Source organism: Salmo trutta, chromosome 28 (assembly GCF_901001165.1).
Source record: "Salmo trutta chromosome 28, fSalTru1.1, whole genome shotgun sequence".
NCBI classification, from domain to species: Eukaryota; Metazoa; Chordata; class Actinopteri; order Salmoniformes; family Salmonidae; genus Salmo; species Salmo trutta.
The window spans coordinates 7341061-7367378 of NC_042984.1; the positions used below are offsets into that span (position 1 = coordinate 7341061).

At 44.4% G+C, this 26318-nt stretch overlaps 1 protein-coding gene across 1 annotated transcript in view; it reads left to right on the forward strand.

Moving 5' to 3' along the window:
• Positions 1–26318, forward strand: part of LOC115166459 (copine-5) — a 176996-nt gene that overhangs the window by 4037 nt on the left and 146641 nt on the right. The window contains exon 2 of the mRNA XM_029720358.1: positions 24359–24399. Coding sequence (XP_029576218.1) covers positions 24359–24399 — 41 coding nt within the window. The remainder of the gene's footprint in view (positions 1–24358; positions 24400–26318) is intronic.

The window sequence follows — 26318 nt, forward strand, 5'->3', positions numbered from 1 at the left end:
TGTTGAGAGTTTAATGACTGTGATATGAGAAAACTACAACATTGTAGTCACTCCATAATACAAACCTAAATGGCTAAGTGAAAAGAAGGAAGCCTGTACAGAATAAAAATATTCCAAAACAAGCATCCTGTCTGCAATAAGGAACTAAAGTAAAACTGCAAAATATATGGCAAAGATATTAACTTTACGTCCTGAATACAAGTGTTATGTTTGGGGCAAATCCAACACAACACATCACTGAGCACCACCCTTCATATTTTCAAGCATGGTGGTGGCTGCATCATGTTATGGGTATGCTTGTCATCGGCAAGGACTAGGGAGTTTTTTAGGATAAAAATAAACGGAATAGAGCCAAGCACAGGGAAAATCCTGGAGGAAAACCTGGTTCAGTCTGCTTTCCAACAGACACTGGGAGACAATTTCACCTTTCAGCAGGACAATAACCTAAAACACAAGACGAAATATACACAGGAGTTGCTTACCAAGACAACACTGAAGGTTCCTGAGTGGCCTAGTTACAGTTTTAACTTAAATCAGCTTAAAAATCTATGGCAAGACTTGAAAATGGCTGTCTAGCAAATGATCATCAACCAATTTGACAGTTTTTTAAAAGAATTTGTAAAACAATAATGTGCAAATATTGTACCATCCAGGTGTGCAAAGATCTTAGAGACTTACCCAGAAAGACTCACAGCTGTAATCGCTGCCAAAGGTGATTCTAACATGTATTGACAATTTATGTAAATGTGATATTTCTGTATTTCATTTGCAATAAATTAGCTAAATTCTTTGAAAATCAATTGAATCCGTTCACGCTGTAACACAAACAAAATGTGGAATAAATGAAAGGGTATAAATACTTTCTGAAGGCACTGTAGAGGCTATGGCAGGCTACGGCAACCTTAATCGGCTGTTCCTGTATTAAATTCAGTTGCCAATTTCCATTAGAGGTCTGGGAAGTGGAAATAAACACATAATCAAATAATGATAGCCTGTTATCAAGTCCATCTGGAGATATATAGCATACTGCTGTCTGTCTGTCTGACTAGTGAACTGTGTTACTGGTCTAGTTTTGTACTCCCTCCCTCCCTCCCTCCCTCTTTCTAACAGAGGCTATACTAGATGCATGTTGGTTAGGATATCCCTCATTGTAACTTAAAGGGCACATGCTGAATTTTTCTCAATACCGGCAATTGATGAGTGTGTCACAGAACTATCAGAAATCAATATGATGTCACCGGCCCTGGAGGAGGAGAGAGATTGATCAGGGGCTTTGCTTTGATGCTGCTTGTGGTCTCGCTGGAGCTGCTTACACACACACACACACACACACACACACACACACACACACACACACACACACACACACACACACACACACACACACACACACACACACACACACACACCCTCCTATAAATAAAAAGGCTCGCCACTGGCTATTCAATTAACTGGAGGGGAAATTGATATGGTACTGGAGATGCATACAGTTTAACTTAATGTGTAATAGTCAGCTTAAGCTTGTGTATTTATTTAATATTCAAATTAAGTCAGACAGCTTAAGTCTAACCTATCCATCCAATCACCAACCTGTCTCTGTTTCCTTTATTAATGACTCCCTTTGACTGTGACCTTTTGACTGACGTATAGAATCTGAAGCAAGATGTAACAGACAGTAACACTGTTCTTCTATGCTTAGTTTTAATGTGTATTTGGCCAATAAACCGATACGTGGACAAATGTCACCCTATTCTATATATCGTCCACTACATTTGAGCACTTGGACCCTGGTCAGTAGTGTGTGGGTGAGAAAGGAGAGAAAATAGGTGTGTGTAAACGCCTCAGATTGCAGCACACATGGAATTGAATTGGCGCTCAGCTCTGCTTTCACCCCTACAGCCATTCTAAGATTCTTATCAAATCCCACCTGCCTGCCGCCGCTGTTAAGGCAGTAAAGCTCCGACAAAATGGGAGGTGCAGAAGGAGATAACCCCTTCAGTATCAAAATATTTATCTGATAGAAACAATCTGCTATCACACAGCAACCTGGTGAGAGACAGACAGACAGACAGACAGACAGACAGACAGACAGACAGACAGACAGACAGACAGACAGACAGACAGACAGACAGACAGACAGACAGACAGACAGACCATGGCTTCCTGTTTAAAAGGACCTGGGACTCTGAGCACTCCAACCCTGATAGGAGATGGTCTGTATGTGTCGCTGCCTGTCTCCCTTAGAGAGATGCAGTGCTGCATGCATACTTGGCAGACAGAGAGGTTTGAATCCAAGATCAGGGATTTCTATTGGAGCTATTTAGAAGTAGTGTAACCTAGTTACTTTCTTGGACCCTAAGACCCTCACAAACTTCTACAGATGCACCATTGAGAGCATTCTGTCAGGCTGTATCACTGCTTGGTACGGCAACTGCACCACCGCCTGCAACCGCAGGGCTCTCCAAAGGGTGGTGTCGGTCAGCCCAACGCATCACTGGGGGCACACTGCCTGCCCTCCTGGACATCTACAGTACCCAGTGTCACAGGAAGGCTAAGAAGATCATCAAGGACCTATTCTGGACTCTGACGTTGCTCGTTCTGACATTGCTCTTTCTGATATTTTTGTATGTCTTTCTTTTAGTTTTTGGGATTATGTGCATATTGTTTTGTATTGCTAGGTATTACTGCACTGGTGGAGCTGAAACAGAAGCATTTTGCTGCACCTGAGATAACATCTGCAAATCTGTGTACGTGACCAATAAACTTTGATTTGCTTTGATTTGCTTACCGCCCCAATAGGTCCACAGATGACACAATCGCAATCACACTGCACACTGCCCTAACCCTTCTGGACAAGAGGAATACCTATGTAAGAATGCTGTTCATCGACTATAGCTCAGCATTTAGCACCATAGCACCCTCCAAACTCGTCATTAAGCTCGAGACCGTGGGTCTCGACCCCGCCCTGTGCAACTGGGTCCTGGACTTCCTGACGGGCCGCCCCCAGGTGGTGAGGGTAGGTAACAACATCTCCACCCCGCTGATCCTCAACACTGGGGCCCCACAAGGGTACGTGCTCATCCCCCACCTGTACTCCCTGTTCACCCACGACTGCGTGGCCATGCACACCTCCAACTCAATCATCAAGTCTGCAGACGACACTACAGTGGTAGGCTTGATTACCAACAACGACGAGACGGCCTACAGGGAGGAGGTGAGGGCCCTCGGAGTGTGGTGTCAAGAAAATAACCTCACACTCAATGTCAACAAAACAAAGGAGATGATCGTGGACTTCAGGAAACAGCAGAGGGAGCAGCCCCCTATCTACATTGACGGGACAGTAGTGGAGAGGGTGGAGAGTTTTAAGTTGTGTACACATCACAGACAAATTGAAATGGTCCACCCACACAGACAGTGTGGTGAAGAAGGTGCAGCAGCACCTCTTCAACCTCAGGAGGCTGAAGAAATTCGCCTTGTCACCAAAAACACTCACAAACTTTTACAGATGCACAATCGAGAGCATCCTTTTGGGGCTGTATCACCGCCTGGTACGGCAACTACTCCACCCATAACCGTAAGGCTCTCCAGAGGGTAGTGAGGTCTGCCCAACGCATCACCGGGAGCACACTGCCTGCCCTCCAGGACACCTACACCACCCGATGTCACAGGAAAGCCAAAAAGATCATCAAGGACAACAACCACCCGAGCCACTGCCTGTTCACCCCGCTATCATCCAGAAGGCGAGGTCAGTACAGGTGCATCAAAGCTGGGACCGAGAGACTGAAAAACAGCTTCTATCTCAAGGCCATCAGACTGTTAAACAGCCATCACTAACATTGAGTGGCTGCTGCCAACATACTGACTCAACTCTAGCCACTTTAATAATGGGAAAATTGATGTCATTAAATGTATCACTAGCCACTTTAAACAATGCCACTTTATATAATGTTTACATACCCTACATTACTCATCTCATATGTATATACTGTACTCTATACCATCTACTGCATCTTGCCTATGCCGTTCGGCCATCACTCATTCATATATTTTTATGTACATATTTTTATTCATGCCTTTACACTTGTGTGTATAAGGTAGTTGTTGTGAAATTGTTAGGTTAGATTACTTGTTAGATATTACTGCATGGTTGGAACTAGAAGCACAAGCATTTCGCTACACTCACATTAACATCTGCTAACCATGTGTATGAGACAAATAAAATTTGATTTGATTTCTGTTTCTATTGGAGCGGTCTATATTCAGTCTCTTTGGCGTGGAGGGTTAGACAGACTGGAAATGGAATAGTCGGGGTCCAGCTGTGCTTAGGCCAGGGATGTGCTCTGTGTGGTTTTTGGATCAGTTGGTTTGGTCGGTAAGTAGGTTGTTTGTGTATTGAGTTGTTAGTTGAGTATCTTGTCAGTTGAGCATCTTGTTGGTTAAGAATCTTGATGGTTGAGCATCTTGTCAGTTGAGAATCTTGATGGTTGAGTATCTTGTCAGTTAAGATTCTTGTTAGTTGATCATCTTGATGGTTGAGCATCTTGTCAGTTGAGAATCTTGATGTTGATCATTTTGCTGTTTGAGCATCTTGCTGGTTGATCATCTTGCTGGTTGATCATCTTGCTGGTTGATCATCTTGCTGGTTGATCATCTTGCTGGTTGAGCATCTTGCTGGTTGATCATCTTACTGGTTGAGCATCTTACTGGTTGATCATCTTACTGGTTGAGCATCTTGCTGGTTGAGCATCTTGCTGGTTGATCATCTTGCTGGTTGATCATCTTACTGGTTGAGCATCTTACTGGTCGATCATCTTGCTGGTTGAGCATCTTGCTGGTTGATCATCTTGCTGGTTGAGCATCTTGCTGGTTGAGAATCTTGGCTGTATGATTCATGGGTTCGTTTCCTGTACATACACTAAATGGTTTGTTTGCTTACTTCAGACATAATAATAAGCACAAGAGGATGAGTAACTGTGACTCCAGCTGTATTTCTCCATGTTGATTCCTCTCTGTGTGTCTCCACCAGTATAGCTGAGATCCTGTGTAACGGTGTAAAATGACTTAACGTTAACAAGGACTTTAGCTAAGTGGCTCCAGATAACCAGTGTGTGATTAGTTTTAGTCTTATGTACATGATACACATGGTACAGTATACACTGCCCAACAAAATGTTTACTTGCAGTTTCCTTCTCAGCAATGCAATAAACACTGTGTTTCTGTTGTGTGGCTTCCTGGTGCTGGAGAGATGGAGCAAAAACAGTACTGACAAAATGTCACCAACCCCCTGAAGGGTAAAAACTAGTGTTTTTTTCTTATTTCACAATTCTTTCTTCTTCATTTCCTTTTCTTACTCCCTGGAAAGACCAATGGGTTTATTTTTTCCTCTGTGTCCTTTTCTTACTCCCTGGAAAGATCAAACCCCATGACCCAAGTCATTATTTGTACCTATGGAGGTGGTAGGTCTATCCTATCTACCATTGGGAAAAAACTGGTTGAAGAAACATTGTTTCCACGTCAATTCAACCCCAAAAATCTATGTGATGACGTTGAATCAATGTGGAAAACTGATTGGATTTGCAACAAGTCATCAACGTTAAGGGCATATCGTCTTTTTCCTCACCCGACTTTGAACCTAAATCCAACGACATGGTAACATTTTGTGTTGATTTCACATTTGAATTCACGTTAGTTGACAACTCAACCAAATATAAATCAAAACTAGAAGTTGAACTGACGTCTGTGCCCCGTGGGTGCAGACCAGCTCCTAAACTAAAGTCACAACAGGGAAATTGACATAAGTCACTCAGAATCCAGGCCAGTCAATACCTCACCAGTTCTCTGTTCTGGAGCACTTACCATTCCACAGAGGAAGAAGAGATTTGGAGAGAAGATTCTCTAGAAGGTTGCTGACAGTCAACCCTCTCTCTCTCTTTTCCTCCCTGTGCTCTGTATGGTTCTGTGTCGCTCTCTAGAACAGGCAGGTTTGGTATAACGCATGCACACACACACACACACACACACACACACACACTGACTGTTTCTATTATGGTTGAGGACACTCTAGAGAGCATCAGTGAATCTCTATCTCCGGCGTTTCTTTACTACTCCACATATAGAGACTCACCCCCATGACCTCTGCTGTCCCCCCACCACCCCATGCCCTCTGCTGCCCCCCATGCCCTCTGCTGCCCCCCCATGACCTCTGCTGTCCCCCCACCACCCCATGCCCTCTGCTGCCCCCCCATGTCCTCTGCTGCCCCCCATGCCCTCTGCTGCCCCCCCATGCCCTCTGCTGCCCCCCACCACCCCATGCCCTCTGCTGCCCCTCCATGACCTCTGCTGTCCCCCACCACCCCATGCCCTCTGCTGTCCCCCTCCCCCATGCCCTCTGCTGCCCCCCCACCACCCCATGCCCTCTGCTGCCCCCCCATGCCCTCTGCTGCCCCCCATGTCCTCTGCTGCCCCCCCATGTCCTCTGCTGCCCCCCACCACCCCATGCCCTCTGCTGCCCCCCATGACCTCTGCTGGCTCCACCCCCCCATGCCCTCTGCTGCCCCCCCATGCCCTCTGCTGCCCCCTACCACCCCATGCCCTCTGCTGCCCCCCACCACCCCATGCTCTCTGCTGTCCCCCACCACCCCATGCCCTCTGCTGCCCCCCCATGCCCTCTGATGGCATCCCCCCATGCTCTGTGCTGCCCCCCCTCCCCTGCTGGACCCACCCCTGCATGCCCTCTGCTGGACCTCCCCCCCACCCCATGCCCTCTGCTGCCCCCCATGCACTCTGCTGCCCCTCCCATGCCCTCTGCTGCCCCCACATGCCCTCTGCTACCCCCACCCCCCTATGCCCTCTGCTGGCCCCCCATGCACTCTCCTCCCCCCCCCCATGCCCTCTGCTGGCCCCACTTATTTGGTGTGATAGATTGGTTAGAGTAGAATTATGCCAGTCAATGGCTGTGGTGTGTGTGTGTGTGTGTGTGTGTGTGTGTGTGTGTGTGTGTGTGTGTGTGTGTGTGTGTGTGTGTGTGTGTGTGTGTGTGTGTGTGTGTGTGTGCGTGTGCGTGTGCGAGTGTGTGTGCACCGAGGCACAGTGAGGTCACTGGGATCCGATGGAATTCATTACCTGCTGAGAAACACACAGAGAAAATCACAGAGGTTATATCACAACAGAGAGATTTGTGACAAATAGTAGTGAAATGTGTGTCTGTGTGTGTGGATCCCCTGGGCCCAGTGTTTGAGACCATAGATTGCTGTCCTCCAGGGACCTGTTTTATGTTTCTCCTGCTTCTCAGAATAACTGCTGCTTCTCAGTCTAACTGCCCCTAGGGAATCAATGTAGGGGAGGATAGGGACGGAGGGGGAGGAGGGAAGATGAGTGGGGGAGTGGATGGATGAGAGGGGGATAGAGGGGGAGCTGAGAAGGAGAAAAGGGAGGGAACGATGGAGGATTGGAGGCGGAGGAGGGAGGGAAGAGAGAATGAGGGAGGGATGGAGGGAGGAGTGGTGGCCGGAGGAGGGGTGGTGGCCGGAGGAGGGATGGAGGGTGGAGTGGTGGCCTGAAGAGAAAGAAGGGATGGAGGGATGAGTGGTGGCCTGGAGGAGAAGGGATGGATGGTTTCGGAGGAGGTGGGTGGAGGAATAATGAAAGTATCAGAATGATTAGGATGTGTGCTCCTGTTGTGGAATTTGATCGAGATACAGTGCGTTTGGAAAGTATTCAGACCCCTTGACTTCTTCAACATTTTGTTACATTACAGCCTTGTTCTAAAATTGATTAAATAGCAATGAATCTACACACAATACCCCATAATGACAAAGCAAAAACAGGTTTTTATTACAAATAAAAAACTGAAATATCACATTTACGTAAGTATTCAGACCATTTACTCAGTACTTTGTTGAAGCACCTTTGGCAGCGACTCCAGTCTTCTTGAGTATGACGATACAAGCTTGGCACACCTGTATTTGGGGAGTTTCTCCCATTCTGGAGAGCGTCGCTGCACAGCTATTTTCAGGTCTCTCCAGAGACGTTCGATCTGGTTGAAGTCCGGGCTTTGGCTGGGCCACTCAAGGACATTCAGAGACTTGTCCCGAAGCCACTCCTACGTTGTCTTGGCTGTGTGCTTAGGGTCGTTGACCTGTTGGAAGGTGAACCTTCGTCCCAATCTGAGGTCCTGAGCACTCTGGAGCAGATTTTCATCAAGGATCTCTCTGTATTTTGCTCCGTTCATCTTTCCCTTGATCGTGTCTAGTCTCCCAGTCTGAGAGTCTTTAGGTGCCGTTTGGCAAACTCCAAGTGGGCTGTCATGTGGCTTTTACTGAGGAGTGGCTTCCGTCTGGCCATTCTATCATACTATTCAGAGACTTGTCCCGAAGCCACTCTACCATAAAGGCCTGATTGGTGGAGTGCTGCAGAGATGGTTGTCCTTCTGGAAGGTTCTCTCATCTCCACAGAGGAACTCTCGAGCTCTGTCAGAGTCACCATCGGGTTCTTGGTCACCTCCCTGACCAAGGCCTTTCTCCCCAGATGGCTCAGTTTGGCTGGGCGGCCAGCTCTAGGAAGAGTCTTTGCTGGTTCCAAACTTCTTCCATTTAAGAATGATGGAGGCCACTGTTCTTGGGGACCTCTTGGGGACAATTCCTTCGACCTTGAGGCTTGGTTTTTGCTCTGATGTGCACTGTCAACTGTGGGACGTTATATAGACAGGTGTGTGCCTTTCAAAATTACGTCCAATCACTAGAATTTACCACAGGTGGACTCCAATCAAATTTTAGAAACATTTCAAGGATGCTCAATGGAAACAGGATGCACCTGAGCTCAATTTGGAGTCTTATAGTGAAGAGTCTGAATACTTTTATGTACATAAAGTATGTGTGTTTAAAAAAAAGTTTTTATGGTTTATTGTGTGTAGATTGATGAGGAAAATGTTTTATTTAATCTATTTTAGAATAACATAGCATTTGGAAAAAGTCAAGGGGTCTGAATAAATTCCGAATGCACAGAATAATCACTCTGCACTCTCTGCCCTGTAAACACACGGCACTAAATCTTATGCGTTCCCTGTAAACACACGGCACTAAATCTGATGCGTTCCCTGTAAACTCACGGCACTAAATCTGATGTGTTCCCTGTAAACACACGGCACTAAATCTGATGTGTTCCCTGTAAACACACGGCACTAAATCTGATGTGTTCCCTGTAAACACAACACTAAATCTGATGTGTTCCCTGTAAACACACGGCACTAAATCTGATGTGTTCCCTGTAAACACAACACTAAATCTGATGTGTTCCCTGTAAACACACAACACTAAATCTGATGTGTTCCCTGTAAACACACGGCACTAAATCTGATGTGTTCCCTGTAAACACAACACTAAATCGGATGTGTTCCCTGTAAACACAACACTAAATCTGATGTGTTCCCTGTAAACACACAACACTAAATCGGATGTGTTCCCTGTAAACACACAACACTAAATCGGATGTGTTCCCTGTAAACACAACACTAAATCAGATGTGTTCCCTGTAAACACACGGCACTAAATCTGATGTGTTCCCTGTAAACACACAACACTAAATCTGATGTGTTCCCTGTAAACACAACACTAAATCGGATGTGTTCCCTGTAAACACACAACACTAAATCGAATGTGTTCCCTGTGAACACACAACACTAAATCGAATGTGTTCCCTGTAAACACACAACACTAAATCGGATGTGTTCCCTGTAAACACAACACTAAATCGGAAGTGTTCCCTGTAAACACACAACACTAAATCGGATGTGTTCCCTGTAAACACACAACACTAAATCTGATGTGTTCCCTGTAAACACAACACTAAATCGGATGTGTTCCCTGTAAACACACAACACTAAATCTGATGTGTTCCCTGTAAACACACAACACTAAATCTGATGTGTTCCCTGTAAACACAACACTAAATCGGATGTGTTCCCTGTAAACACAACACTAAATCGGAAGTGTTCCCTGTAAACACACAACACTAAATCGGATGTGTTCCCTGTAAACACACAACACTAAATCTGATGTGTTCCCTGTAAACACAACACTAAATCGGAAGTGTTCCCTGTAAACACACGGCACTAAATCGGATGTGTTCCCTGTAAACACACGGCACTAAATCTGATGTGTTCCCTGTAAACACAACACTAAATCGGATGTGTTCCCTGTAAACACAACACTAAATCGGAAGTGTTCCCTGTAAACACACAACACTAAATCGGATGTGTTCCCTGTAAACACACAACACTAAATCTGATGTGTTCCCTGTAAACACAACACTAAATCAGATGTGTTCCCTGTAAACACACGGCACTAAATCTGATGTGTTCCCTGTAAACACAACATTAAATCGGATGTGTTCCCTGTAAACACACAACACTAAATCTGATGTGTTCCCTGTAAACACAACACTAAATCTGATGTGTTCCCTGTAAACACACAACACTAAAGCGGATGTGTTCCCTGTAAACACACAACACTAAATCGGATGTGTTCCCTGTAAACACAACACTAAATCTGATGTGTTCCCTGTAAACACACAACACTAAATCTGATGTGTTCCCTGTAAACACACGGCACTAAATCTGATGTGTTTTACTTCACCTGAGTCTCATGGCCCTTATTTAATCAAGAGGTTTGGGGAGTAACTGATTACATTTAATCAGTTACATGTAATCTGATTACCAAAAAACTGTAAGCGTAATCGTTTACGTTAACAGCAAAAATATTGTAATCGGATTACAGATACTTGTGAAAAACTAGATGATTACTTGTTGAATTACTTTTAAATTCAGAAACGATGTTTGCAACAAAAACAATACATTATGGCACTTTTTCTGTTTTTATCAGACATTCAATTCAGCATTGAAAGTTTAAGTTTGACCACTATGATGTCTTACCAAATGCATTTGATGGATCCTTTTTGTCTTCTGCTAACGCCTCTTCAAGGGGAAAGTAATCAAAAAATATCTGAAAGTAATCAGATTATGTTACTGAGTTTGGGTAATCCAAAATTTATATTACTGATTACAATTTTGGACAGGTGACTAGTAACTGTAACTGATTACATTCAGAAAGTAACTTACCCAACCCTGTTCATCTCTGTATGCGGTAAGAGTGTTGTTTTCTGACTCATCCCTAAAACCTACCTAGTAGTTATCAGTTTGTGTGTGTGTGTGTGTGTGTGTGTGTGTGTGTGTGTGTGTGTGTGTGTGTGTGTGTGTGTGTGTGTTTGTGTGTGTGTGTGTGTGTGTGTGTGTGGGTGTGAGAGAGAGAGAGAGAGAGAGTGAGAGATCTTTTTCCAATTTTGGGGATGTTAAGATTGCGTCTCACTGGGTCTCACAGGTCGATGGAGCGGAAAATTATGCAGGAACCCTCGACACCATGGAGGACAAAATTAGTTTAGATCAGAAAACACTTGGCTGTACTGAATAAGTGTCTCTCATTAATACTGTCTCATCTGTAACCAACGACCAGCTGATGACAACAGAATTGTTGGGTCACAACCCACAGCCCCACCCAGTGAAATCCAAGTTTATTGGTCGTGTACACAGATTTGCAGATGTTATCGCGGGTGCCGCCAAAGGCTTGTGTTTCTAGCTCTACCAGTGCAGTAATACCTAGCAATACAAAACAATATGCACACAATCCAAAAAGTATAAAAAACATTAATAAATATCAGAACGAGCAGTGTCAAAAAGAGCAATGTTAGAGTCCGGAACATGACCACTGTCATGTTTATAACATGTTAATAACACGTTTATGTCATTCCAATGTCAACCAGTTTCATGGTTTGATTTATTGGTACACAGGGGGTTTCCCATAACAAATCAGGGTACCTTCATTATATGCACCAGAATGATAGTACCCCATGATAGTACCCCACAGAATCAGGGTACCCCATACGCCCCAGAATCAGGGTACCCCATACGCCACAGAATCAGGGTACCCCATACGCCACAGAATCAGGGTACCCCATACGCCACAGAATCAGGGTACCCCATACGCCCCAGAATCAGGGTACCCGGCAGGGCCCAGAATCAGGTTACTCCATACGCCTTAGAATCTGGGTACCCCATATGCACCAGAATCAAGGTACCCCATACACCTCAGAATCAGGGTACCCCGTACGCCCCAGAATCAGGGTACCTGGCAGGGCCCAGAATCAGGTTACTCCATACTCCTTAGAATCTGGGTACCCCATATACACCAGAATCAAGGTACCCCATACACCTCAGAATCAGGGTACCCCATACACCTCAGAATCAGGGTACCCCGTACGCCCCAGAATCAGGGTAACTGGCAGGGCCCAGAATCAGGTTACTCCATTTGCCTCAGAATCGGGGTACCCCAAATGCCCCAGAATCAAGGTACCCCATACACTCCAGAATCAGGGTACCTCGTAGGGCCCAGAATCAGGGTACCCCATACGCCCCACTCTAAGACTCAATGTGTGCTTTGAATCCTGTCTGGTTATACTGTATGTATTTGTAGGAGCTAGGTTATTTAACCTTATACCAAATCTGGTTTAGGGTTGGATAACCTAATGTAGCAGGCTTAAAAGAAACATCTGAAACTAGATCCCCTACATACTGGTCTTGACAAGAATCAAAAAACTGTCGGGATTGGTTCTCTTCTGCACTGTTCAACCAATTAGGATGAAATGTCGCCTTGTTAATGTCCAAAAGGCTCTCTTTCCACTTCCCCTGAAAACAGGAACTGCCGGTTGTAGGAGACTCGGCAGCGGCTAAGGGTTGAGAGATAGACAGTGAGAGGTGCTGTATGTGAATAACAGGAGAGGGGAGATGTATCTACAGTTGAAGTCGGAAGTTTACATACACCTTAGCCAAATACATTTAAACTCAGTTTTTCACTATTCCTGACATTTAGTCCTAGTAAAAATTCCCTGTCTTAGGTCAGTTAGGATCACCGCTTTATTTTAAGAATGTGAAATGTCAGAATAATAGTAGAGAGAAAGATTTATTTCAGCTTTTATTTCTTTCATCGCATTCCGAGTGGGTCAGAAGTTTACATGCACTCAATTAGTATTTGGAAGCATTGCCTTTAAATTGTTTAACTTGGGTCAAATGTTTTGGGTAGCCTTCCACAAGCTTCCCACAATAAGTTGGGTGAATTTTGGCCCATTCCTCCTGACAGAGCTGGTGTAACTGAGTCAGGTTTGTAGGCCTCCTTGCTCGCACACGCTTTTTCAGTTCTGCCCACAAATTTTCTATAGGATTGAGGTCAGGGCTTTGTAATGGCCACTCCAATACCTTGACTTTGTTGATCTTAATTAAGCCATTTTGCCACAACTTTGGAAGTATGCTTGGGGTCACTGTCCATTTGGAAGACCCATTTGCGACCAAGCTTTAACTTCCTGACTGATGTCTTGAGATGATGCTTCAATATATCCACATAATTTTCCTTCCTCACGATGCCATCTATTTTGTGAAGTGCACCAGTCCTTCCTGCAGCAAAGCACCCCCACAACATGATGATGCCACCCCCGTGTTTCACGGTTGGGATGGAGTTCTTCGGCTTGCAAGCCTTCCCCCATTTCCTCCAAACATTATGATGGTCGTTATGGCCAAACAGTTCTATTTTTGTTTCATCAGACCAGAGGATATTTTCCAAAAAGTACGATCTTTGTCCCCATGTGCAGTTGCAAACCGTAATCTGGCATTTTTATGGCGGTTTTGGAGCAGTGGCTTCTTCCTTGCTGAGCAAGGAATAGATCAGGTTATGTTGATATAGGACTCGTTTTACTGTGGATATAGATACTTTTGTACCTGTTTCCTTCAGCATCTTCACAAGGTCCTTTGCTGTTGTTCTGGGATTGATTTGCACTTTTCGCACCAAGGTACGTTCATCTCTAGGAGACAGAATGCGTCTCCTTCCTGAGCGGTATGATGGCTGCGTAGTCCCATGGTGTTTATACTTGCGTACTATTGTTTGTACAGATGAACGGGGTATCTTCAGGAGTTTGGAAATTGCTCCCAAGGATGAACCAGACTTGTGGAGGTCTACACATTTTTTTCTGAGGTCTTGGCTGTTTTCCTTTGATTTTCCCATGATGCCAAGCTAAGAGGCACTGAGTTTGAAGGTAGGCCTTGAAATACATCCACAGGTACACCTCCAATTGACTCAAATGATGTCAATTAGCCTATCAGAAGCTTCTAAAGCCATGACATCATTTTCTGTAATTTTCCAAGCTGTTTAAAGGCACAGTCAACTTAGTGTATGTAAACTTCTGACCCACTGGAATTGTGATACAGTGAATTATAAGTGAAATAATCTGTCTGTAAACAATTGTTGGAAAAATGACTTGTGTCATGCACAAAGTAGATGTCCTAACCGACTTGCCAAAACTATAATTTGTTAATAAGAATTTGGTGGAGTGGTTGAAAAACTAGTTTTAACAACTCCAACCTAAGTGTATGTAAACTTCCGACTTCAACTGTATGAATGGTGTGACAGTTATGGTTGTGACGAGTTCAGTGAGCAGAGCACTAAACTCAGAAGCTCTCTTACCCTCTGACATGCAGAGCTGAAGGGCTCAAACAGTCATATATATACTGGATGTTGTTGACATGATAGTGTCAGTAACCTTTCTGTCAGACGTAGAATTGAACCTTATCAGATACTGCATAGCCACAGCATATCAAGAGACTCCTGGAGGTAAATTGCTGTGTGTGTGTGTGTGTGTGTGTGGTGTGTGTGTGTGTGCCTGCTTGCGCATGTGTATATGTAGGCTCCATTCCAAATGTGTCAGATTGACAGTCTGTGTGTTTAGCTGGCGTAGAGGACAGAGACATGGTGAAATTGGCGTGAATTCCTGCTAAGCGAAGTGGAAAGTAACTCTGTGGAGGTTCTAATAGGCAGAGAAAGTATTTTTATCCCTTGACTTATTCCAAATGTTGTTGTGTTCCAGCCTGAATTCAAAATAGATTAAATTGATTTGTTTTCCTCACCCATCTAAACCCAATAACCCATAATGACAAAGTGAAACATGTTTTTAGAAAATCTTTCACCTTTATTGAAAAATTAAATACAGACATATCTAGTATTTACACCCTTTTGCTATGACGCTCCAAATTTGAGCTCAGGTGCATCCAATTTCCTTTTGAGTCCACCTGTGACCAATTAAATTGTTTGGACGTAATGTAAAAAGCAACACACCTGTCTATATAAAGGTCCCACTGTTGACAGTGCATGTCAGAGCAGAAACTATACTATGAAGTCCAAGGGACTGTCTGTAGATCTCTGATAGAAAATTGTGATGAGGGATATATCTTGGGAAAGGGTATATCAAAAAAAGTCTAAAGTGTTGTAAGTTTCCAAGAGTACAGGGGTCTCCCTTACAACAACAAAAAAGATTGCCGTTTTGAAACTGCAGTAAAAGTACAGTAACTGCAGTCGACTTTGGTATTTGGACGCAGTAATTGCGGAATAATTGCAGTGTACTGCAGTTCAACTGTATTTATACTGCACTGTAACTGCAGTTACACTTCAAAACTACTGCAGTAAAAAAATATGTATATATTATTTTGGATGCAGTATTTGCAGCGTACTGCAGTTATACTGCGCTCTAACAGCAGTCTGTTTTTGTATGGGCTTCATCATTCGGAAATTGTAAAAAATGATGGAACTACCCAGGCTTCTTCCGACCAAACTGAGCAATCGGGCAAGAATTACCTTGGTCAGGGAGGTGACCAAGAACACAATGACCACTCTGACAGAACTACAGAGTACCTTGGCTGAGATGGGAGAACCTGCCAGAAGGACAACAGTCACTACAGCACTTAACCAATCTGGGCTTTATGGGAGAGTGATAAGACAGAAGCAACTCCTTAGAAAAAGGCACATGACCACATGCAAGGAGTTTGCAAAAAAGGCACGTGAAAGACTCTGATCAGACAAAAATTTAACTCTTTGGCCTGAATAAAAACAGGCACAGCTCATCACTCGCCTAACACCATCCCTACCGTGAAGCATGGTGGTGGCAGCGTCATGTTATGGGGGATGCTTTTCAGCGGAAGGGACTGGGACACTGGTAAGGACAGAGGGAACAATGAATGGAGCCAAATACAGGAACATCCTTGATGAGAACCTGCTTCAGAGTGCAAACGACCTTAAACTAGGGCGAAGATTTACATTTCAACAGGACCATGACCCCAAGCATACAGCCAAAGCAATACTGGAATGGCTTGAGAAAAATAATGTGAAAGTCCTTGAGTGGCCCAGCCAAAGCCCAGACTTGAATCCCATTGAAAATGAACGGTTGAATAATTAAACAGACAGAGAGAAAAAAAACACCTGGCGCCACCATCATATGAAGGTCAATGGATGGGCTTAGCTATGGCTAACACAGGAAGCAGATTGGTTCTGTTTGTAATGGGTGAATATAGGGGTTATGTTATAGAGACAGCCACAGGCTCCACCAAACGCAGATCTATCAGATTGGGAAAGGGGATACCTAGTCAGTTGCACAACTGAATGCATTCAACCAAAATGTGTCTTCCGCATTTAAATCAGAGAAGTGCGGGGGGCTTTATCCACGTCCACGCCATCGACTCCTGGGGAGCTGTTGTTGTTGGGTTTAACTACCTTGCTGAAGTGCAGAACGGCAGATTTTTTTTCCCCCCTCGTCAGCTTGAGGACTCGAACCAGCGACCATCTGGTTACTGCGACCAGCTCTTAACCGCTAGGTTCTGTTTATAATGGGGGAATGAATATAGGGGTTATGTTATAGAGACAACCAGCCCCAAACTCAGATTTATCCATCAACTGAGTCTACATCCAAAATGGCACCCTTTTCCTTGGGGCTCTGGTCAAAAGTAGTGCACTCTGTAGGGAATAAGGTTCTATCTGGGACGCAGACTGAGTCTCACTGATGACAGTGAAAAAAGAAGACGGTGAACTTAGTGCAGTACGTAGACAAGAAGACGGTGAACTTAGTGCAGTACGTAGACAAGAAGACGGTGAACTTAGTGCAGTACGTAGACAAGAAGACGGCGAACTTAGTGCAGTACGTAGACAAGAAGACGGTGAACTTAGTGCAGTACGTAGACAAGAAGACGGTGAACTTAGTGCAGTACGTAGACAAGAAGACGGCGAACTTAGTGCAGTACGTAGACAAGAAGACGGTGAACTTAGTGCAGTACGTAGACAAGAAGACGGCGAACTTAGTGCAGTACGTAGACAAGAAGACGGTGAACTTAGTGCAGTACGTAGACAAGAAGACGGCGAACTTAGTGCAGTACGTAGACAAGAAGACGGTGAACTTAGTGCAGTACGTAGACAAGAAGACGGTGAACTTAGTGCAGTACGTAGACAAGAAGACGGTGAACTCTGCTACAAGTCCATGGTGCTTGCCTACGGAGCTGTGAGGGGAACGGCACCTCCGTACCTTCAGGCTCTGATAAGTCCCTACACCCAAACAAGGGCATTGCGTTCATCCACCTCTGGCCTGCTCGCCTCCCTACCTCTGCGGAAGCACAGTTCCCGCTCAGCCCAGTCAAAACTGTTCGCTGCTCTGGCACCCCAATGGTGGAACAAGCTCCCTCACGACGCCAGGACAGCGGAGTCAATCACTACCTTTCGGAAACACCTGAAACCCCACCTTTTTAAGGAATACCTGGGATAGGATAAAGTAATCCTTCTACCCCCCCCACCCTACCCCCCCCCCCAAAAAGATATAGATGTACTATTGTAAAGTGGTTGTTCCACTAGATATCATAAGGTGAATCCACCAATTTGTAAGTCGCTCTGGATAAGAGCGTCTGCTAAATGACGTAAATGTAAATGTAAATGTAAACTTAGTACAGTACGTAGACATGAATAGGTGATTACTGCCAGGAGATCTGGAGAATAAAAAACCTATGTGAAGGAGTATCTGTGAGCAAATTTACTAGAGCATGACTTGCAGGAGGATTGTTGAATATTTCTCCATTTTCCATTAAGGTTAAGGGCAGTAGCAATTAGTGTTTTTTTGTGGTCGGTTCGGTTTTAAAAAATATACAGTACCAGTCAAAAGTTTGGACACACCTACTCATTCCAGGGTTTTTCTTTACTTTTACTGTTTTCTACATTGTAGAATAATAGTGAAAACATTAAAACTATGAAATAACACATATTGAATCATGTAGAACCAAAAAAGTGTTAAACAAATCAAAATATATTTTTTATTTTACATTCTTGAAAGTGGCCACCCTGTGGAATTTCTTTCCTTCTTAATGCATTTTAGCCAATCAGTTGACTTGTGACAAGGTACGGTTGGTATACAGAAGATAGCCATATTTGGTAAGACCAAGTCCATATTATGTCAAGAACAGCTCAAATAAGCAAATAGAAATGACAGTCCATCATTACTTTAAGACATTAAGGTCAGTCAATACGGAAAATTTCAAGAACTTTGAAAGTTTCTTCAAGTGCAGTCGCAAAAACCATCAATCAACCAATTTCTAGAGCTTCCTTACCACCTCCTCCTCCCTTCTTTTTAATGAATTTTCATCTCGATGCCATTTGTCCTCCTGTGACTTCCATAGGACCAATGAGAGAAGAGATGGACTCTCAGCAGCAGCACATGCAGAGTTGGCCGTGCAGATTCTATTTAAAACGGACTCACCAAAATAGATGCTTCCTCTTGGAGGTGCCAATTAGGTTACTGACAACTCCTGTAGAGCACTGGGGAGAAGAGTGGAAGAGAAGGAGGGACTGTAGAGCACTGGGGAGAAGAGTGGAAGAGAAGGAGGGACTGTAGAGCACTGGGGAGAAGAGAGGAAGAGAAGGAGGGACTAGGGGAGAGCACTGGGGAGAAGAGAGGAAGAGAAGGAGGGACTAGGGGAGAGCACTGGGGAGAAGAGTGGAAGAGAAGGAGGGACTAGGGGAGAGCACTGGGGAGAAGAGAGGAAGAGAAGGAGGGACTAGGGGAGAGCACTGGGGAGAAGAGAGGAAGAGAAGGAGGGACTAGGGGAGAGCACTGGGGAGAAGAGAAGGAGGGACTAGGGGAGAGCACTGGGGAGAAGAGAGGAAGAGAAGGAGGGACTAGAGGAGAGCACTGGGGAGAAGAGTGGAAGAGAAGGAGGGACTAGGGGAGAGCACTGGGGAGAAGAGTGGAAGAGAAGGAGGGACTAGGGGAGAGCACTGGGGAGAAGAGAAGGAGGGACTAGGGAAGGGCGGTGAGAGGGGACTAGTGTTCACCAGGCTGATTATCAAACCCTGCGAAGGGAGGAATTATTTAATTTTGATGTGATCCACCTTAATTTACATAAAGAACCCCCGTAGACTAGTTACCAGTTAAATAAACAGGTAACACACCTTATTTGGACGTTTTGCTTGCGTCTTATTGTTGTACTCAGGATTTCCTTAAAAAAGCTACTCCCATCTCAATGGGATTTACTTGGTTAGATAAGTTTGAAGTGTTGTATATGACACATTCATAACAGTGGCATAAGTAAGAAGAGGTGCAGTCGAGCCCTTTTCACAACTATGTTGGTTTATTTGGACCATGATAGGTCCTTAGTGATGTGGACACCGAGGAACTTGAACCTCTCGACCCGCTCCACTACAGCCCCGTCGATGTGAATGGACCGGCTCAATAACGTTAAACCCCAACACCCACCCGGACCAGCTCAATAATGTTAACCCCAACACCCACCCAGACCGGCTCAATAACTTTAAACCCCAACACCCACCCAGACCGGCTCAATAACGTTAAACCCCAACACCCACACAGACCGGCTCAATAACTTTAAACCCCAACACCCACCCAGACCGGCTCAATAACGTTAAACCCCAACACCCACCCAGACTGGCTCAATAACATTAAACCCCAACACCCACACAGACCGGCTCAATAACTTTAAACCCCAACACCCACCCAGACCGGCTCAATAACGTTAAACCCCAACACCCACACAGACCGGCTCAATAACTTTAAACCCCAACACCCACCCAGACCGGCTCAATAATGTTAAACCCCAACACCCACACAGACCGGCTCAATAACGTTAAACCCCAACACCCACCCAGACTGGCTCAATAACATTAAACCCCAACACCCACCCAGACCGGCTCAATAACGTTAAACCCCAACACCCACACAGACCAGCTCAATAACGTTAAACCCCAACACCCACACAGACCGGCTCAATAACGTTAAACCCCAACACCCACCCAGACCGGCTCAATAACGTTAAACCCCAACACCCACCCAGACCGGCTCAATAACGTTAAACCCCAACACCCACCCAGACTTGAGCAATTTACCTCTCCAATTAGCAATTAGTGACATGAGGAAATGGAATACTATCTATGCTCTACGGTTCTGTAAGTTCTATTTAGACAGACACGGTAAAGGTGACGGACAAGCTAATTGGTTTAGATTAATGGAAGACAAAACAGAACAGAGCCAGGTGGTTGCGACGAGATGTGTGTGTGTGTGTGTGTGTGTGCATGTGTGCAAGTGTGTGTATGTGTGTTTGACACAGATGGCTTTGTTTTCTCCAATGATAATTACTATGACAACGTTCTGACTGTAGTCAGGTCAGCTGCAGGGTAACCGCTGACAATAACCTACAATAAACAATGATAATAGCATCACACACACACACACACACACACACACACACACACACACACACATACACACTTCCCCTAACATCACAGTAATGGATTACTATGTACTGAACTGCCGTTGATTAATTGTACATTGTACATGAATGATGACTTGATGCCTGTACTGAATCAGAGGGTTGGGTTAGGGTCATGAATGATGACTTGATGCCTGTACTGAATCAGAGGGTCTGGTATGTATTAATTGAACTGCCCCTCAGCCTTTAGGGCCTGTAGGAATGTAGAGCCTGTAGAGATGTAGAGCCTGCAGAGCCTGTAGAGATGTAGAGTCTGTAGAGATGTAGAGAAGTAGAGCCTGTAGAGATGTAGAGCCTGTAGAGATGTAGAGCCTGTAGAGTTGTAGAGATGTAGAGCCTGTAGAGTTGTAGAGCCTGTAGAGTTGAAGAGCCTGTAGAGCATGTAGAGCATGTAGAGATGTAGAGCCTGTAGAGATGTAGAGCCTGTAAAGATGTAGAGATGTAGAGCCTGTACAGGTGTAGAGATGTAGAGCCTTTAGAGATGTAGAGATGTAGAGCCCGTAGAGATGTAGAGCCCATAGAGATGTAGAGCCTGTAGAGATGTAGAGCCTGTAGAGATGTAGAGCCTGTGGAGCCTGTAGAGCCTGTTGAGATGTAGAGCTTGTTGAGATGAAGAGCATGTAGAGATGTAGAGCCTGTAGAGATGTAGAGCCTGTAGAGATGTAGAGCATGTAGAGATGTAGAGCCTGTAGAGATGTAGAGCATGTAGAGCCTGTAGAGCCTGTACAGGTGTAGAGATGTAGAGCCTGTAGAGATGAAGAGGCTATAGGGATTTAGAGCCTGTAGAGATATAGAGCCTGTAGAGATGTAGAGCCTGTTGAGATGTAGAGCCTGTAGAGATATAGAGCCTGTAGAGATGTAGAGCCTGTTGAGGTGTAGAGCCTGTAGAGATGAGGAGCCTATAGGGATGTAGAGCCTGTAGAGATATAGACCCTGTAGAGATGTAGAGCCTGTTGAGGTGTAGAGCCTGTAGAGATGAAGAGCCTGAAGAGATGTAGAGCCTATAGAGCCTGTACAGGTGTAGAGATGTAGAGCCTGTAGAGATGTAGAGCCTGTAGAGATGTAAAGCCTGTTGAGATGTAGAGCCTGAAGAGAAGTAGAGCCTGTAGAGTCTGTAGAGATGTAGAGCCTGTAGAGATGTAGAGCCTATAGAGATGTAGATATGTAGAGCCTGTACAGGTGTAGAGATGTAGAGCCTTTAGAGCCTGTAGATATGTAGAGCCTGTAGAGATGTAGAGCCCATAGAGATGTAGAGCCTGTAGAGCCTGTAGAGATGTAGAGCTTGTTGAGATGTAGAGCCTGTAGAGATGTAGAGCCTATAGAGATATAGAGCATGTAGAGATGTAGAGCCTGTACAGGTGTAGAGATGTGGAGCATGTAGAGATGTAGAGATGTAGAGCCTTTAGAGATGTAGAGCCTGTTGAGATGTAGAGCCTGTAGAGCCTGTAGAGATGTGAGCCTATAGAGATATAGAGCATGTAGAGATGTAGAGCCTGTAGAGATGTAGAGCCTGTAGAGATGACGAGCCTGTAGAGATGACGAGCCTGTAGAGGTGAAGAGCCTGTAGAGATGTAGAGCCTGTAGAGTTGTAGAGTTGTAGAGATGTAGAGCCTGTAGAGTTGTAGAGATGTAGAGCCTGTAGAGTTGTAGAGATGTAGAGAAGTAGAGTCTGTAGAGTTGTAGAGCCTGTTGAGATGTGGAGCCTGAAGAGATGTAGAGCATGTAGAGAATTAGAGCCTGTAGAGCCTGTAGAGCCTGTAGAGCCTGTAGAGATTTAGAGCCTGTAGAGATGTAGAGCCTATATAGATGTAGACATGTAGAGCCTGTACAGGTGTAGAGATGTAGATCCTTTAGAGATGTAGATATGTAGAGCCTGTAGAGATGTAGAGCCTGTAGAGATGTAGAGCCCATAGAGATGTAGAGCCTGTAGAGATGTAGAGCCTGTAGAGATGTAGAGCATGTTGAGATGTAAAGATGTAGGGCCTGTAGAGATGTAGAGCCTGTAGAGATATAGAGCATGTAGAGATGTAGAGCCTATAGAGATGTAGAGCCTGTAGAGCCTGAGGAGATGAAGAGCCTATAGAGATGTAGAGCATGTAGAGATGTAGAGCCCGTAGAGATGTAGAGCCTGTTGAGATGTAGAGCCTGTAGAGATGTAGAGCCTGTAGAGCCTGTAGAGATGTGAGCCTTTTGGGCTTGTAGAAATGTGAGCCTATAGGGCCTGTAGAGCCTGTAGAGCCTGTAGAAATGTGAGCCTATAGGGCCTGTAGAAATGTAGAGATGGGATGGGCATTGTTGCACTTTGCTGCTTGTGAGTTATTTATTGACCTTAATATTCTATAACAGGAAATCAAAGAGAGGTCTGATGCAGTAGAATATATTGGTATTCTAATGAGACAGTGTTTATGTCGCAAATGGCACCCTATTCCCTATCTAGTGCACTACCTTTGACCAGAGCACTACGGACCCTGGTCAAAAGTAGTTCACTAAATAGGAGATAGGGTAGTATTTTGGAATCCACCAGTCTCTGCAGTTGGAGAAGTGTTATGTGACAGAATAAACCAGTAAAAAAAAGTGAATTTCCATAACTAGGGACATCTGTTATCAAAAAAGTACCAATCACTCCCTGTCTGTATCCTCTCCAGCAGGATGGAAGCTGTTGTGTGAGGGAGCTCTAAAAATCACTTTATTACCAGCTTTCCTAATGAACACGTGTGGACTGGCCATGTTGATGGCTTTAGTTGGACAATAATGACTGTGACTCCTACTGTCGCTTTGTGCTGTGGCTCCTCTGCCTCAGTGTCCTTCCTCAGTGTCCTGGGAGCTAACTGGAGATTTACTGTGCAATATAGTACTGTATGTTGGCAGTGAAAACATAAAGGCAACGGGATATGGTTAGTTTATTGTTGTCACGCCCTGACCTTAGATTGCCGTTTATTTTCTCTTTTTTTGGGGTTAGGTCAGGGTGTGATGTGGGGTGGGCATTCTATGCCATTTTATGTTTTCTATTTCTTTGTGTTTAGCCGAGTATGGTTCCTAATCAGAGACAGCTGTCTATCGTTGTCTCTGATTGGGAATCATACTTAGGCAGCCCTTTTTCCCCCTCCTTCAGTGTAGGATCTTGTTTTTGTACAGCTCAGTAAGCCTGCAGAACGTGACGTTCGTTTTCTGTTGTTTATTATTTTGTTTTAGTGTTCTGAGTTAAATAAAAGAGTAATATGAACACTTACCACGCTACACCTTGGTCTCCTCTTTTCGACAACGATCGTCACATTTTGGATGGCGTGTACCACCTGGTTGTAAATAACCATGTTACAATATGGAGACGTTTTGATGAAGCAGTGTGTATTGCGTTAAAAAGAAAGGAAACTGTAATCTAGGCTATACTTAAAAGTAGTTATATGTGTTTTGAGTTGAGTTGAGTGGGATTATTGGTAAAATAAAAGTCTATTGGAATAAATATATTATTTCAGTACATACAAGGCCAAAACAGTACACGGTACAAACATCTTCTATATCTTGATGGTTAATAGCTCTCTTGCGACCTGTTATTTCCTCTCATGACCTGTTATTACCTCTTATGACCTCCTCTAGAACTCTTATGACCTCCTTATGAACTATTATGACCTCACTCTCTGAGCCATAAATATTAAATCAGACTAATTTCTTCTCTTTCAGGAATCTATTAGACAAACACACATTCTCCAAATCTGATCCATGTAAGTACTTTACCTTCACAGTTATCATTTCACATTTATCACAATTATTACTGTATTGCGTTTAATTACAGATGAGTGACTGGCTTAGCCTATAGGGCTAGTATGTGTAAAGAATAAAGATCTCCACGATGTCATGTTATTTTTTGTACAACACAGGTGTCAAACTCATTCCACGGAGGACCGAGTGTCGGCGGGTTGTCGCTCTTCCCTTGTACTTGATTGACAAATTAAGGTCACAAATTAGAAAGGAACTCCCCTCACCTGGTTGTCTGAGGCCTAATTAAAAGGAAAAACCCCAAAAACCTGCAGACACTAGGACCTCCATGGAATGAGTTTGACACCCCTGCCCTATACTTTTCTTCACTTTATCTGGGCTTAACTGTGATTTAGGTGACTCTGCTATTTCAAAGTGTTCCCTCAATAACTGCATCTCATTTGCAGAGTAATGTGACAGGTCTTCGTCACAGCTAGAGTTACAGAAAGAGACAGTAGCTTTAAGCGATAGTTCGTGATTTTGGCAATGAGGCCCTTTTATCTACTTCCCCAGAGTCAGATGAATTTGTGGATACCATTTTTATGTACTGTATCTTCATCCAGTATGAAGGAAGGTGCTAACTAGCATTAGCGCAATTGCTAAGTAGCGTTAGCACAATAACTGGAAGTCTATAGCTGTTCCCGATGACTTCCAGACTTCCAATCATTGCACTAATGCTAGTTAGCATTGGCTAGCGAAACTACCTCTATTTTCCTTCATATTGGATGCAGATACATACAAATGGTATCCATAAGTTCATCTGACTCTGGTGAAGTAGGTAAAGCGCATCATTGCCAAAATCCTGAACTTTCCCTTTTAAAATGCAATGCAGCTACAGTATGGTTCAAACACAGCCCTGACTGAACACAAATGGGCTGCTTTGAGTTAAGCTGCCTCAGAGGAGAGGAGGGGAGGGGAGGGGAGGGGAGAGGAGAGGAGAGGAGAGGAGAGGAGAGGAGAGGAGAGGGGAGGAGAGGAGAGGAGTGGAGAGGAGAGGAGTGGAGAGGAGAGGAGAGGAGTGGAGTGGAGTGGAGGGGAGGGGAGGGGAGGGGACTGGAGTGGAGGGAAGGGGAGTGGAGGAGAGGAGAGGAAAGAAGGGGAGGGGGGAGAGGGGAGGGGAGAGGAGAGGAGAGAGGTACGTTTGAGGCCTCCAGGGGATGTTTTTGTATAGAGGCCTTAGATGCATCCCAAATTGCAGGGCCAGGTCCAAAAAAGTGCACTATACTATATATTACTGATGGGGGAAAAAAATGGATAGTTACATATCGCAATATTATTTTGGGATAATTGTTATATTGATATTTGATTCCAAGTATCGATTTGGGGTCACTTAGAAATGTCCTTGTTTTTGAAAGAAAGACACATTTCTTTTGTCCACTAAAATAACATCAAATTGATCAGAAATACAGTGGAGACATTGTTAATGATGTAAATGACCATTGTAGCTGGAAACTGCAGCATTTTTATGGAATATCTACATAGGCATACAGAGGCCCATTATCAGCAACCATCACTCCTGTGTTCCAATGGCATGTTGTTAGCTAATCCAAGTTTATCATTTTAAAAGGCTAATTGATCATTAGAAAACCCTTTTGCAATTATGTTAGCACAGCTGAAAACTGTTGTTCTGATTGAAGAAGCAATAAAACTGGTCTTCTTTAGACTAGTTGAGTATCTGGAGCATCAGCATTTGTGGGTTGGATTACAGACTCAAAATGGCCAGAAATAAAGAACTTTCTTCTGAAACTCGTCAGTCTATTTTTATTCTGAGAAATGAAGGCTATTCCATGCGAGAAATTGCCAAGAAACTGAAGATCTTGTACAACGCTGTGTATTATTCCCTTCACAGAACAGCGCAAACTGGCTCTAACCAGTTTGAGGCAGA